General features: G+C 38.0%; 2 protein-coding genes across 9 annotated transcripts; one reads left to right on the top strand and one right to left on the bottom strand.

Annotated features, from left to right (window-relative positions):
* The first annotated feature begins 3,402 nt into the window (after window positions 1–3,402).
* On the top strand, window positions 3,403–7,038 carry LOC103992237 (uncharacterized). Of its 5 annotated transcripts, none has more exons than XM_065192646.1 (9): window positions 3,403–3,666; window positions 4,055–4,185; window positions 4,266–4,314; window positions 4,403–4,649; window positions 5,062–5,199; window positions 5,295–5,400; window positions 5,489–5,603; window positions 5,766–5,834; window positions 6,713–7,038. In XM_065192646.1, exons 2-8 carry the CDS (start codon window positions 4,121–4,123, stop codon window positions 5,799–5,801), a joined length of 756 nt encoding a protein of 251 aa, XP_065048718.1. In that variant the 5' UTR covers window positions 3,403–3,666; window positions 4,055–4,120; the 3' UTR covers window positions 5,802–5,834; window positions 6,713–7,038. The 5 variants fall into 5 exon arrangements, with proteins under 5 accessions (XP_065048718.1, XP_065048717.1, XP_018684137.2 ...); XM_065192645.1 differs by lacking the exon at window positions 6,713–7,038 and adding an exon at window positions 5,927–6,119 and having other exon boundaries at window positions 3,405–3,666; window positions 5,062–5,214; XM_018828592.2 differs by having other exon boundaries at window positions 3,406–3,666; window positions 5,062–5,214.
* A 521-nt stretch (window positions 7,039–7,559) lies between these two features.
* On the bottom strand, window positions 7,560–13,879 carry LOC135585558 (uncharacterized). Of its 4 annotated transcripts, XM_065192642.1 has the most exons (6): window positions 13,503–13,879; window positions 12,500–13,345; window positions 11,108–11,249; window positions 10,908–11,033; window positions 9,187–10,824; window positions 7,560–8,217 (listed from the first exon to the last, which is right to left on the bottom strand). In XM_065192642.1, exons 2-6 carry the CDS (start codon window positions 13,324–13,326, stop codon window positions 7,852–7,854), a joined length of 3,099 nt encoding a protein of 1,032 aa, XP_065048714.1. In that variant the 5' UTR covers window positions 13,327–13,345; window positions 13,503–13,879; the 3' UTR covers window positions 7,560–7,851. The 4 variants fall into 4 exon arrangements, with proteins under 4 accessions (XP_065048714.1, XP_065048713.1, XP_065048715.1 ...); XM_065192641.1 differs by lacking the exon at window positions 13,503–13,879 and having other exon boundaries at window positions 12,500–13,437; XM_065192643.1 differs by lacking the exon at window positions 13,503–13,879 and having other exon boundaries at window positions 7,560–8,214; window positions 12,500–13,437.
* Between the last annotated feature and the right edge of the window lie 484 nt (window positions 13,880–14,363).

Here is a 14,363-nt window from a genome sequence, read left to right as displayed (position 1 = left end):
CAACTTCTTGGTTTTTTCTTAATGTGAAACATTAATTATATAACAGGAGACAATTCTTTGACCGAGATCTCTTCTTCTTCTTTTTGTTTTCTTAAGAAAAGAAGTCAGATGCTCTCAAAATTTCATGATTTATAATACCCTTACAATTTAATTGTCGTATATATACAAAGACAAAGACATAAAATCATTGGCAATTCCATTAAAGACCAAAAATATTCTGATTTCTCATCGATCGATGATACAATTTCTGGGTTGATGTGACAATTCCACGTTTGGTATCGTCAGTCATTGATACCAACATGTGAACTGGTTACGCATGATAAGGTACCTGATGGAGCCAGCTGGGTATGAGTAGGTAGCTTGTGGCCCTTTTTTTCCAGCTACAAATTTGTTGGTAGTTGAGAGAGAATGGAGACTTTTAATTATGTATTATTTTTTTTGTTGCATTTTTCAAAATGAATAATATGGATTTCCATTTTATTTGGCAATTCTGAAGTAAAGATATTTTGCATCTTCATTTGAGTTCATTTCTAGATTTATAATATACATAACTTTTATAGTTTGTCAGATAAAATAAGCAAAAGAAATGCAGCAAATAGGTTTGAGAAATGCATCAAATGCTACCTGATTGATATGTGCTGCATTTCATGCCCATCACATCTGGTCAATCATACATTGTCATGCTCATTGCATGACCTAATCTCTTACATAATAGTGTCCTTTTGTTTGCATCTAATCTCTCTCCTTAATGTATTTTTAACACCAACATCGAATCACGTGGGAACTGTCATTGCATACCATTGTTGACTTCTCTCAAATCAAAAGGTATCATCGTAATATCATTACAACATTTTCTTTATCTGTATTGTCATACCACATTACATTGAGCCAGGAAAACACATCATGCATAATCCAAGTCAACGAGTGCTTAAAGTCATTCCCAATGTCAATACGTGCCTGGGAATTGCCTTCTTCCCTCTCCCTTTGTGTTCTCATGTGCAAACGAGGTCTGCTTACCCACTGCAACCCACAACATACAAGACACTGGTGATGTCCACACACGGTTCCTTTGACGCACCACCAGCCTTGCTATTATCTTATACCAACGTGTTCCTCGTTCTCCCGTTCTGCTGCCCACCATATATGTACGTACTGTCTCCGAGGCCGTCGACATCACAGGACACGTCGAGCTGCTACGGCCGAAACCAGAGATGGCTTTGGGACCTCAACTCGTTCCGCAAGCCGCACGGCAGCAGGGAGAGGGAGAGGGAGAGGCGACGACGTTGATGTTGGTCCCGGGTGCCAGAGTAGGCCGGCCTATCGACCTGTCGGCTTGGAACGACGAGGAGAGGATGAAGAAGGAGCTGGTGGCTTGGGCGAAGGCGGTGGCCGCCATGGCGATCCGCTCGTTCCAGCATATGCACAGCGAGGACTGTGGGAGAACGTAGATCGATCGTATCACGAAGACACTCCTCCTTTTTTCCCTGTGTGGCGCTCGAGACTCCCACTGCTGCTTTCCCAGTGTTTTCGTCAGCGGCATGCATGGTTTCGGAGGAAGGAGACTGCAGATATCTGTTGCTTGTGTTGTAGATCCATTTTTTCGAGCTGCGTTTTGTATTGGAACGGAATGATATCTACAGAGATTACGATTTCGAGTCCAGACATGAAGTCTCAGTGCATAAATAGCCTCAACTGACCGATCTTTAATTTCTTTTCATCTTCACTTCGTAGAGTCGTTCATTTACATGCATCAGACAGACATCCAATGAGAAACACAGAGAAGAAAGCACAGCAATTATATTCGTCCGAACATAAACAATGGATGAAAGAACAATTTAATTTGGTATTATAGGTCAGAATGATCTTATACAAGTTTTCAGGTTGCTAGAATCTTGTGCCAGAATTGAACGACGACAAATGTTTCTTCTTTGTTTCTTCCAAGTGAAGAACAAGTATTGCTCTTTGTATTGCGGACAGATTCATCCTCAACAGGAATTTACCAAGTCTTTTCAATCCTAAATAAATGACTGTGGTTTCCTTCTAAGTCGATTCCCTTCGAAGGGAGAGAAGAATTTTAGAATCAAAAAATATTTAGAGATCAATAATCATTAGCATATCTATAATATTAAATCTTGCTTAGAAACTAAATCCTTTACGACGCGATCAATTATAATATTAAATTATCCCCACTCAAGCATAGATTTTTGTATTAATCCTGAAGAATTTATATTAATTTTTGATTTCTTCCAGAAATCATAAAGAATATCATCTCTAGAAACTTAGTGATTCCTTTTTCTAATTACTTTAGAGAAACCCAAAAGCATTAAAGGTATTCCTCACATTTTGTCTTCTCCCATCACCAAACATAAAGATATCTATAAAATAATTAAATCCTAATTGTTAGGATTTATTTTCTTCACAAGAATTTTTTCTTATATTTATATTCCTTATCCAATGAGACACTGAATTTAGAAATCTCAAAATACTTATCAATTTCAATAAATTATAATATATCAAGTCTTAAAAATTTTAAGATGATTTTCCTAGAAAAGATGCTCCTTTTGAGTTTCTTCCAAAACAGTAATTTAAAAAAGAAATCTAAAATACCTCTCATCAAATTTTCAATTAATAATATTTATAGTATCTTTATTGAGGTATTAAAAATATTAAAAATATCATGAAAAACATTATAAGTGAGATTCTTACATTGTCATTAGTCGTAGATTATTATGATATTATATTTATAGATTTATAGTTGGTTTGATTGAAGTTAGGTATCTATTTGAGGATGTTCAAATCATTATAACAAGCTAATTCTTTATTTTTATTTTGATAAAATTATTTCTAAACTATTATAAATATTTATTTAAAAAAATTTATAATATATTTTAATTTTATTTAATTTATTTACTATATTTTCAAGTAGGTTTTACAATTTTTATTTTTTGATGATCAAAATAGAAAACAATCATTACCCTTTTTTTTTTTAAGGAACCATTTGAGTATTTTTTGAATTAAAGTATACAGTGATCTTTTCTAAAGAAATCGTTTCAAATTTTATTACTGTACTAATTAAAGCACTCAAAAACATAAATTTACTGAATAAATATCTCCTTTTACTCATCTGGTTGAAGTTTTCGAGGGCAGGAAAGCACGTTATAAATCAAATAATGTTACATTTGATAGAGTCAATTGAATCCCACATCGATTGAGGAGTGGGGGAACCAAGAGCTCGTAAGACAGCCGTGGCTCCAAAAAGACAAAACCAAGTGATCCCTATCAACATTCATGCGTTGACTTTTGTGGAATATCCGTTGACTAAATGGAGTGGACTTGTTTGATCGTCGAAGTGCGGTAACCATTTCTGACCTTCTCAGATATCGTCGTCGAGAGATCCACAACGACGAGTTGGAGCCGTAGCTGTTGCCGCTGCTCTTCGTCTCCTCTCCTCCCTCTTTTTCTCCCACCTGTTTCGTGTTTGAATAAATTATAATTTAGGCATTAGGAAAAGAAAAAAAAAATCTTGAAATATAAATTAAGGCTCGCATTTAAACAAGAAATTAGGCACTCGAAAAAGAAAAAAGAAATCCTAAAATAGAAATTAGGGCTCGCGCTCTTCTCGCGTTCTGCCGCCGCCGCGTTGCTGCTTCTTCTTCTTCTTCCCAGGTATTCTTCTCCTCCTCTTCTTCTTTCTTCCTTCTTCCTTCTCCTCCTCTTTAGCTCCCCTCTCCTTCGTCCACCGCCCCTTCCTTTTCTCTCCCTTTTAGGCACTTTATGAGCCCTCTTGTGACTTCTAAAACAGTAAAAGCTTAAGATGCTTGATCTAAGGCATAGTTATAGTCTGTGATTTCACTTCGTGTTATTCATTAATGTTGGACTTGTGCTCTTTTCTTCTTTTCATCAAACCATGTGAATTGCCATTGCTATATTTCCATCCATGCATTTTTTCTGCTTGATTTCTTCTTTTGTTTTCCTATTTTTTTTCCATTTTAAGTAGAATTACGTGTTCCTGGTTCTAAATCCTTGTGTTTGTATAATTCCGATCCCGACATAGCGACGGCGGTTGAAAGACTGGTTAGATGAAATGAGTGCTTAACCATGTAACTATCAATCCAAGTTCATGAAAGCAAACAAGAGTGGAACAGTATACGCAGCCTTACCATTCCAAACAGAGAGGCTTTTTCTGTACTTTTAATTTATAGAAAAAAGAAAAGAAAATATTTTGGCTTTTTAGCTTCTTCTAAATCAATGTTTTTTTACTACAGGATGGCAACATACAATGAGGAATACTCACAGATTGGTGTGTCTCGAGAGGTACACGAGAGATCGCTCCTTTACGTACATGTTTCTTCCTTGTTCTAAGAGGCCTATGTCAAGCTACTGATAATGCATTTTGCGACAGGAAAAAGACAAGTTGGTTGGAGAAGTGATCCGCTTTGTACTTTTCAAGACTCACCAAAACTCTGGATGCCCTATAAAGAGGGAAGAATTGACACAACTAATAACAAAAAATTACCGTCAGCGCTCCCTTCCGGCCCTTGTCATAAACGAAGCCAGAGAAAAAATCTCAAACATTTTTGGGTATGAGATGAAAGAATTGCAGCGTTCCCGTCCTGCCTCGAACAAGCAGGGCCGTGCTCCTCAACAAAGTGTGTCTCCTTTTATGTTTCTAATATCTTCTGTTTTGTGTCCTGTTAGACTTCGTTTCATTTGTAGCCTTAAATGTGTCGAAGTATGCTATTATATCTGGCATGTTGCAAGTCTTGCTGAATGATGATATCATACAATACCAAATGTATTCAGATGTCTAGTCAAGAAATCCCTAGGTGGTCACCACCTTCACATAGACTAAACTATGGGAGAATTATTTAGGTCAAAATAACTGGACATCACCTTCACAAGGATTCTAATCAGGACTTCCCCAAGGTGAAAAATAAGCAACCATTTACCAAGCTAGGAATTCATTGGTTTTTTATATGAATAATTTTATATCCTTTAGACCTAATTCAGGAATGCTGTCTTTGTACTCTTTTAGACAGCTAACATATGCAATATTTATAGGTGCCGTTGAAGCAAAATCATATATTGTTTTGAGTCAGCTGCCAGCTGATATTTATAGTAAATATATTGAGGATAAAAAGACTTCACACATGACTGGCTTCACTTTTGTCGTCATCAGCATCGTACATCTCGCAGGAGGTAAAATCTCGGAAGGTATATTATGTTAAAATTCTATTCCAATGTGATTTTTTTTTCCGTATTCCTGTTAGCTGATATCTTCTAAACCGTCATAGAGAATCTCTGGCATCATTTGAGGAGGCTGGGTTTAAACGAGAGTGATGAAAACAATGCCGTCTTTGGTAACACTAAGCAAACACTTGAGATGCTTGTACATCAAAGGTAAAGGCATAAAATAATTCTATCCATTCCATACAACACTACACTTTTCATCCTTGCATTTCTATCTTTTGGTCATGCTTCCTTGTAGGTACCTGCAAAAGGAGAAAGTTAATGGTCCTGAAGGCAATATCATCATGTATGAACTTGCAGAAAGAGCTTTGGATGAATCTATTGCAGAAAAGTTAAAAGATTACATTGGCCAGGTACAGAAATTTGGAACCATAAATCCTTAGAGCTTATCATGAATAACTAATTTGGTGGTGTTTTGAAAGGCAACTATTGTAATATATAAACATTATTTTGGAATTAACAGTTTAAACAACATCTACTTACCAGTTTGTTTTTCGTAATTGTTGTCAATGCAGGTTGTTAGTAATGATACCGCTGCTGAGGCTGATTAATATGGCTGAATGATAATCGTCCAGCAAGCTCAGGTAGACACTTGATAATTTACTTTGCCAACCATTTTCCATGCATAATTTTGTTTAGTGTTTTGAATAAAACCATCATTTTGCTTTGCTGACAGCTGTCTCAAATATGTTACGAGCAAGCTCTTTGCAACAGAAGTCAAATCATTTACTTCAAGATGTTTTATTTAGGCCTTCGCTTTCCCTATTTAGATTGTTCGTGAGCATGTAATTTGCATATCCGGTAAAAGGATATTGCAAACTCTTTGATAAACATTTGCACCTCCTGCTATACATATTAGTTTTCTGGTACCCACTTTGCTCCATATTATTTTTTTCCTACATGGTGACATGCTCGGCGTTTGGCAATATTTGATTTATTTGAAAAGGAATCACATTTATATTGTTCATATAAATCTCAAGAAGTTCATGTTCCACTCTCTAGAAGTCTGAAGCTTATGGAGGATAATCTGTCGTGGGAGTCGATGGAGCACAGATATCTTAGACCTACAGGCGGTAAATTTTGATAAGGATATTCTAGTCTTCTCAGCATGCAGGGTATGATTCCATCAAATTGACACAGAATATATAAGCTATGTTATGGAAAACTATCCACAAATAGGATACATCAGGTCTTTCCACTTCTGTAAGCAATCTGCTGTCTTCATTGATTAAAATTTAGAGTTGTTTCTGATGGTGCCTGAGAAATACATAGGAGCATCTGCAATGCATCCAAAGATCACTTTTGTAATCTGACAGTGCAAGCACTCTTTTTTCGTTATTTGAAACTTGGAAGTAGTTTGATCTTTTGGCAACAAAAGAATTAACATATTAATCATGATTAGCAAGTTTCCAAGTAAACCTCTACTAACATTTCTCTCGCATTTTTTACTTGTGTGATGCAGGCCGACTGACAGGAACGATCTCAATGGCAAAGTTATTAGCCATTTTGATGATATAAACCTGAATCCTTGATCAAGCTTCTATGTTCCACCAGTTTGATGTCCAACATTTTGCACCTCCTTTTGCCAAATTCAGCCGGCAACTCCATTAATCCAAATTGCTGCAGCTGACTTGTGATTACTTCTGACCGTGGGAGGATGACTTTTCCGTTTGGGAAATCTGATGAAGCAGATGAAAACTGTAATTGTTGCACTCAGTGGTCTCCTTATAAGGAGAATGCTGCAACAACTAATGCCAACCCAGAAAGAGTTGGAAGGTTATCTGATTACACTCCTTTGTCCTTTCTGTAATCATTATTATTATTATTATTATTATTATTATTATTATTATTATTAAAGAATAAATGATGAAGATAGAATTTAAATTAAGATCTTATTATAAACTATCAAAATCTTTATAATTGACACCTACTTCTCAACCTTTGCATTTCTGATTCTGATTCGGCTCGTGGATAAGGCTGATCAAATCATCAACACCATGATAAATTCCTAGTATGAAGTTTGTGGAAATGTTGAAATGATGCAACACTATTTACCATTGGATTTGAGAGCACATCACCCATTCCAAATCCAAGTAAGAGTCGACGAGGATTCCCTCTGAGTTTGCTAGTCTGCTAACATGAGATATTGTAGTCCTATTTGATGAATAAATAATACATTACGATATGACAACAGTCACTCGATTCGATTATGCAGGCGTAGTATCTCCGCTGTCATAACCCCACGGGGCCCTTTATTACCATAGCAGACATCAAAACATTTCCATGTAAGCTGAAAAGCTCTTAAAACATACCACGGACATCAAGCTTCTATAACATATAACAGGACATATGGTGAACATATGAGCTTCTAATTCAACTGGCAAAATAGTGAACCAGATTTGAAAATATAATCTTTTCTTTTTTACCATTTCTGAAAAAATGACTAACACCGTAGATGTTCTTTTAAGGAACCTACCTAGATCAAGACATGGGGTACATTACAATAGATCACTTGTACTGGCTTTTTTATCATAGTCGGTGAAAAGAAGGACAGTAACTTTGCTTTGCTTTGCTCTGCTCTTCTGGTAAGGAAGTCGGTATTCAACTGTTGCTCAGAACACTGAGATGACCTGAAATTTTCGCTTTGCATGCAGGACAAATGAAGCCAAGCGTATCAGATTCTTCTTCGGCATTCGTAGCTACATGGCTGAATTCTCTGCTGCACCACACACAAACAGATGTCAGCTCGAATGCATTGCTCTGCAACGAAATATTCCACCCTAACTGAACACTGTCATTGTCGAGTTCGGTCACGTAACTCAATCCAATGGTTGGCTCACATACGGAGATAGAATCTTGACCATTCAATTGAACATACTCAGAAGATTCAACTGCGTCCAATGTCAGATGATCAAAACCAGACAGCTTATCCTTCTGGCTAACAGCGATGGCATTGTCTTCATACTGCTGCAAAAATGGCACGTCTCTATATAAATAGAACAATAGAAAAGCTATAGTTGACAGAGAAGTAAAGACAAGGAGGCAAGTGGAGAACATGATTTTTATAATTTTACTATTCTGTTTTGATTAAACACTTGTGCTTATGAAAGAGGACAGAACTTCTATTAACATCAGTCGCCGACCATTGAGAACAACATATACTAACATATCCAAGAAGTCGCATAGGTCACCTCAACTGTTAAAAAATCATCCTTAGGACAGATAATCAATTCGATCAGGTCGTGATGAGCCCCACAAATACCAAGACGTGATTCAACAGTTGAATATATTAAATTGGAAAATAATTACTATATGCAAATTATGGATAGCACTCCCCTTACCTTATTCTGAAAGACTAGCAGCAAACAAGAGAGGCGTGCATCATGTGATATATGCAGGATTCCAAGTTGAACACTGTGTCATAATGGCAATGCAACATAGGACAGAACATTGCATACAGAAGTGCATGATTAATGATTTCTAACATTTAATTCTCTGCTACTTATTGAATTTCTTAAAAACATGGTCAGAATGGGAAGGTAAGTAATCTCATGACTTTAGTTAAGAGAGCTTCTTCTATCTTGCTTCTGAGCCAACCTAAATCTTTCTCATTTTGTTCATAGCATTTGTGTTGGTGTTCTATTCTAGTGTTACAGAAATTTGTGGTGTATGTTTTGTCTTTTCCAAAATGTATCAAGTATGCCAATAATCTAACCTAAAGAATATATTGAATGATGGTAAAAGCCACAATCAACATTAAGTACAATGATGTGGTTTTGAAAGAACAGTACAAGGTTCCAGGATCTTGCAGATACATAATTAAATGTAAACTCTGGTAAATAGAGCACAGCAAGAGCCAAGTAACTTCCTTTCTTCTAAGGTTACTTATTCCACTCTAGGTAAGTACCATCACATAGACTTGGTAGCAATTTTTACCTGATCAGGGATCATACCAACAATAGGGATATCAGAAGAAGGTAGCCACGGAGAACCGAGATTGACATCAACCTCCAAAGAATTTCCTTTGGTACCCTGAGCAGCATCACATGTAACTACCCCTTCATCTCCATCACTTGAGCCATTAAAACACCTATGCAGCTCAACACCAGGTACATTCATCTTACCAAGCACAGATTCGTTCATGTCGATATCAAACATACAGTCTCTGTTTCTTTCAGCACCGCTAGTGTGTCCACCAACATATGGTAAATTGATACAATTGGCATTGAGTTGCATGGATAGAATGCTTTCAGAAACAATATCTTCACTACAAAATGAACCAGAACTGGCCAAGTCAATTTTTCTGTTAGATTTATCCATTTCGACAAGGACATTCTCTTCCATGTTGCTAGTAAAAGTATCATCAACACCAATTCCAATGACATAACTGGAATTATTACCTGACAGATTAATCAAATGGTTTTCTGGGTCTAACTTCTGCTCTATGTCATTATTTTCAATCTCTGAAATGGCCGCACAAGAAGATCCATCTAGCTCATTAGAATTTTCAAGGACAACATTATCCATATTGATGAAAGCTGTGGAGATTGACTTGATGGAATCATTGCCATGTATGCTCAGGCTGTTATTAGTCTCAACAATTTCATCTGGTTCATAGCCAGTCACATTACAATCACTAATGGTGCATTCAATGGACATGCTTTTGGGGAAAAATTGTTCCACTTCAGTACCCATTCCACAGGGTGTGTTAGTCATATCAAGAGGTGCAATAGATGTCATATCCAAGCATGGGCTACAATGGACGTCTTTGGCAGTATTACGAACTATTTCAGAGTTATAACCATTGGTACCATGATAATCAACCTGGACACTATTAGGCTCAATGTTCTTGGAATTCCTTGTATCGACATTCTTGAACTCAGTAGCTTCACCTTTCTTGGCATCACTGACTTTGATGTTTTTAACATTGCTAGCCTCAGTAGTTTCTTTAGGTTTGTGAAAACAATTATCAACCTGATCATCAGCAGATGTCGTAGAGGTTTCTTGAGCAATCTTCACATGAGTAACATTAACAACAGGTAGCACTACAGCATCCACACTGCTTGTGCATGAACTAAATTGTTCATCTGTGATATTGCTAGCATGAGCAGTCTCTTTAGGATTGGAATGATCAACACTGCGATGATTAACAGGGACATCAACAATTCTGCTTCTAAAGGGTATTTTAGTAGTTAAAGTTCCCATACAATCATGATCAGTTTCATGATTCGCCCTTGAATGCTGCAAACTTGTAGAAGCAAGATGAAGTTCAGCAACAGATTTTAGGGTAGAATTCTCCTCCTTTATTTCAGCCAGAGAGAGCTCATACGGTACTGCAGCTAATGGAGCTGGGTTGTAGAGTTCTCTTGAGCCAACCTCATCTGGTAGTGCTTCAGAAGTCGGACCTTGACACCTCGCATGAACTCCAACATGGCCATTGTAGCAATCTCTTTCAGTAAACATCTTGTGACAAAATTGGCATTCAAAGTTTCCATCTTTTACCATGACACTCTCATCAATTAATTTACCAAGTTTCCGTCGCTTTGCACTCCTTTGCTGGGACGACAACTGTTGCTGCATTTTAACATGCTTATCACCAGCAACATTTGATTTGTAACACAGTAACACTATAGAAGTTCAAGGATTTCAGCCAATACCTGGTTCTCAGAATTATACAACACAATTTGCTTCTCACAGTCAGCAGGTGAAGGGGAGAAAGATACAACTGTAGAGCAACTAGGTATGTCATTTGCATAATTATCTTGAACAGAAGGACCTGCAGCCTGTTCCATATCCTATTATCAAATACGAGTAGATGCACTAGCACAATTTAATTAGATGTCCATATCACACTTACATAGTCAGTTTTTAACTTTTCGATCCTTGGTGTACTTGCATTATTCTCAATAGGAGCTAGTAGCAGAGCATTTGGATCCCCAAGAAGAGCGAGTATATATGAAGATACATCTTTGCAGGAAACAAAATGTTTTCCACATGGGCTGGGAAACAGGGAAAAAAAGAAGTGCAAAACTATAAATACTGCATGAATGCTACGGAGCTAAAGCCAATAGGTTATGTGTTACCATTGTACCCAATCAACATCATAAACTTATTGGTAAATGACAAAACATACAGAACAAATATAATAAGCAAATGAACCCTGCAGGAGAGATATTCATCCATTTTCTACATGCGCAACCAATTGACAAAATGCTAGCAGAGTAAGCTAAAGTTCATATCTAATATGAAAAAGGTTATAACACAAGATTCTTTCGGTGTAGTCAAATGACTAAAAAAAGCTTGATAGGAAATTCAAGGCAAGTTTCTCTTTTTTTCTCACAACTGACATTAACAGTCCAGAAGCACAACAATTCTTATGCAGAAATAAAATAACTTGTTATGTAGATTTAGGCCATGATCCCCAATCTGTACTTTTATAAATGACTAGAAGAAATTTATGTTAATATTTATATATGTACCACAACATTAACCAGACTAGTTTATTACGTTAAGGCATCTTTGTAAACCACTAATGATGATGGCTATATGCTACTTGTTTTCTCTTGAATTCTTTGTGCTCTTCCTCAATTTTCTACCAATCTGTGCTAAATATACATAGTATATGGCAAAACAAGGGCCAAGAGGAGAAGGGGATAACATTTAGATGGCCTATCCAAGCTGATTTCTATGGTTGGCCAATGTAGACCAATGTGATTCTTCAAATGAGTTGAAGAAAATCAATTTAAGTTGCAGGAAAGGCAATTATAATCAACTGCTTTTCAAACCCCTATAAATAAGTTTCTTAGGGCCACTGCAAGAAATTTTCGTTGTGGATATAGAATCAAAAGTCATATAACTTTGTATAATCCCCAGTTCTTATCCCACTACCTTGACATTCATCATAAGTTATTAAAGTGCCTTTTGCATTCTTCATCCCCCCACCCCCACCATTAAAAAGATGTTCAAACACTTTCATCAAGTTTCATGTTTAGACAACCTCATACAAACATTGCAAAGCATTTTTGCATTACAAATTATCAAGTTAAAAATACATATGTATCTCACTCTGACACAGCAAATCTTTTTTTGCAAAATCTGATCCGCAAAGGCATCATCCAATGACATAATTTGGTTGCCATAAGCAAATGATACCCAACGATAAGTATATTTCACAAGTAATTACTTAAATCATTCATCTCCATGGTTTTCCACAGGGAACAAACAAAGAAGGTAAAGTGAGGAGGCAAACCTAATGTATCGCCGGCAATACACCCAAACATCACCGTCCTTCCTCTTGAGACCAAGCAGCAGCTTCCATCCTCTTGGCAAGTGATCCCCAAACCCCGAAGCATCCACGATCCTCCTCCTCCGCCTCCGGCTTGCCCACTGACCATCCAATCCACTCATGAAGCTCAGAAGCTGTTCCTCCGTCGTCAACCCTACCGTCCTCCGCCTAAGCTCCTCGGAAAATGGATCCACCTTCTGCCCTAATGCAATTAGATCAACAGTCTGACCATTTCTATTCAAGACCTCCCGATCCCCATCCTCAACCACAACCAATGCCAACTCCGCCCTCCCAGGCTCCTGCAGGCCGTTTCCATTTGTTTGATTAGGAATTGCCTGGGCTGGGGTGGAGTAAGATATGTTTAGGGTTTGGGAAGCGTTCTCCTCCCGAGCGAAGAGCTGGCGGAGGTAGAAAACGATCTGGAGGTTCTCGCGGCGACCAGGATCGTCATCGTTAGCGTTGCTAGCTTGGGGGAGAGATGAATCGATGGGGACGGCGGCGGAGGAGGAGGAAGGGGACGGGGAAAAGAGGCCTCGGGGGCGGCGGCTGGCGACGGTGGAGGGGGCGGCGGGGTCGGGCTTGTGGGGGCCGAGGCGGAGGCGTGAGTAGGTCTGCTTGCGGCTTCCGGCACTCTCATTGAAGACAGAGCGGTCGATTTTGGGGACGACGACGTCGTCGCAGCGGCGGAGGTCAAAGGCGTTGGGACATGAGAGGGAGAGGGAGTTGATCTCCACCTGGGAGAGTAGGCGGAGGTCCACCACCGGGATCACCTCCGACGCTGGCGCCGCCATGGGAGGGGAACGATCAAGCCTGTGCGAGAGAAATCAGTTGCATTTTTTGTTTCAAGAATATGTTCTAATAATGTCGCAATTGGCACCGAAAGGCCAAACGAAAAGATTAGCACACTATACCATATATATATATATATATATATATATATATATATGGCGATTTTGCTAAAAAATACCTGTGATTTTGAATATTGCCCAAACAGTATCCCCTCTTTTGAATTTTCTTAAAAGTATTCCTAATTCAAAAATTACACAAACCATCGCTTCTCCCTTACTGCCCCCTCCCCAACAGTTGTCGTCACCTCTGTCATATCGCAATCACCTACGTTGTTCATTATCGTTGCCTTTTGCTCCCACCATGAGGTCTTGCTGTCGATGGAGAGAGAGGAGGAGGGGAAGGAGAGGAGAGGGCAGACAGGGGGAAGAAAAAGGAGAGGAGGAGAGGGTGGGCGGTGGCACAAAAGGAGAAGAGAGGAGGAGAGGGAGAGCAGCAGGAAAGAAGAGGAAAGGAGGAGAAGGAGAGGACCAGCGACGGGGAAGGAAGGGAGAGGAGGAGAATGAGAGGGTGGGCGATAGGAAAGAAGCGGGGCGAGGGAGGAGAAGAGGGGAGGAGGAGAGAGGAGGCGGTGGTGGAATGGAGAAGGACAGGCTACTGTTTGGATAGTCTTTGAATTAGGAATACTATTGAATTGAATATATATATATATATATATATATATATATATATATATATATATATATATATATATATATATATATATATATATATATATATATATATTGCAGTACTTGACAACCGTTTAAATAACTGTAAATAACATTGACATCTTTAAAATATAAATATAATAGTATAAATATTAACTTATTTAAATATTTAATATTACAAGTTTCTAAACTGCCTTACCGTTTATCGTTCGTAAAAAAACAAAAACAAAAAATACAATCATTCATGAATGACGATGACTTACCCGGGAAGGCACAAGGAAAGTCTTCTCATGTTCTCGACTATTCCAAAGGGAGAATTCCTTTGCCCTTAT

This window comes from Musa acuminata, chromosome BXJ1-7 (assembly GCF_036884655.1).
Source record: "Musa acuminata AAA Group cultivar baxijiao chromosome BXJ1-7, Cavendish_Baxijiao_AAA, whole genome shotgun sequence".
Lineage (NCBI taxonomy): Eukaryota > Viridiplantae > Streptophyta > Magnoliopsida > Zingiberales > Musaceae > Musa > Musa acuminata.
This window is presented reverse-complemented; position numbering and strand designations above follow the sequence as displayed.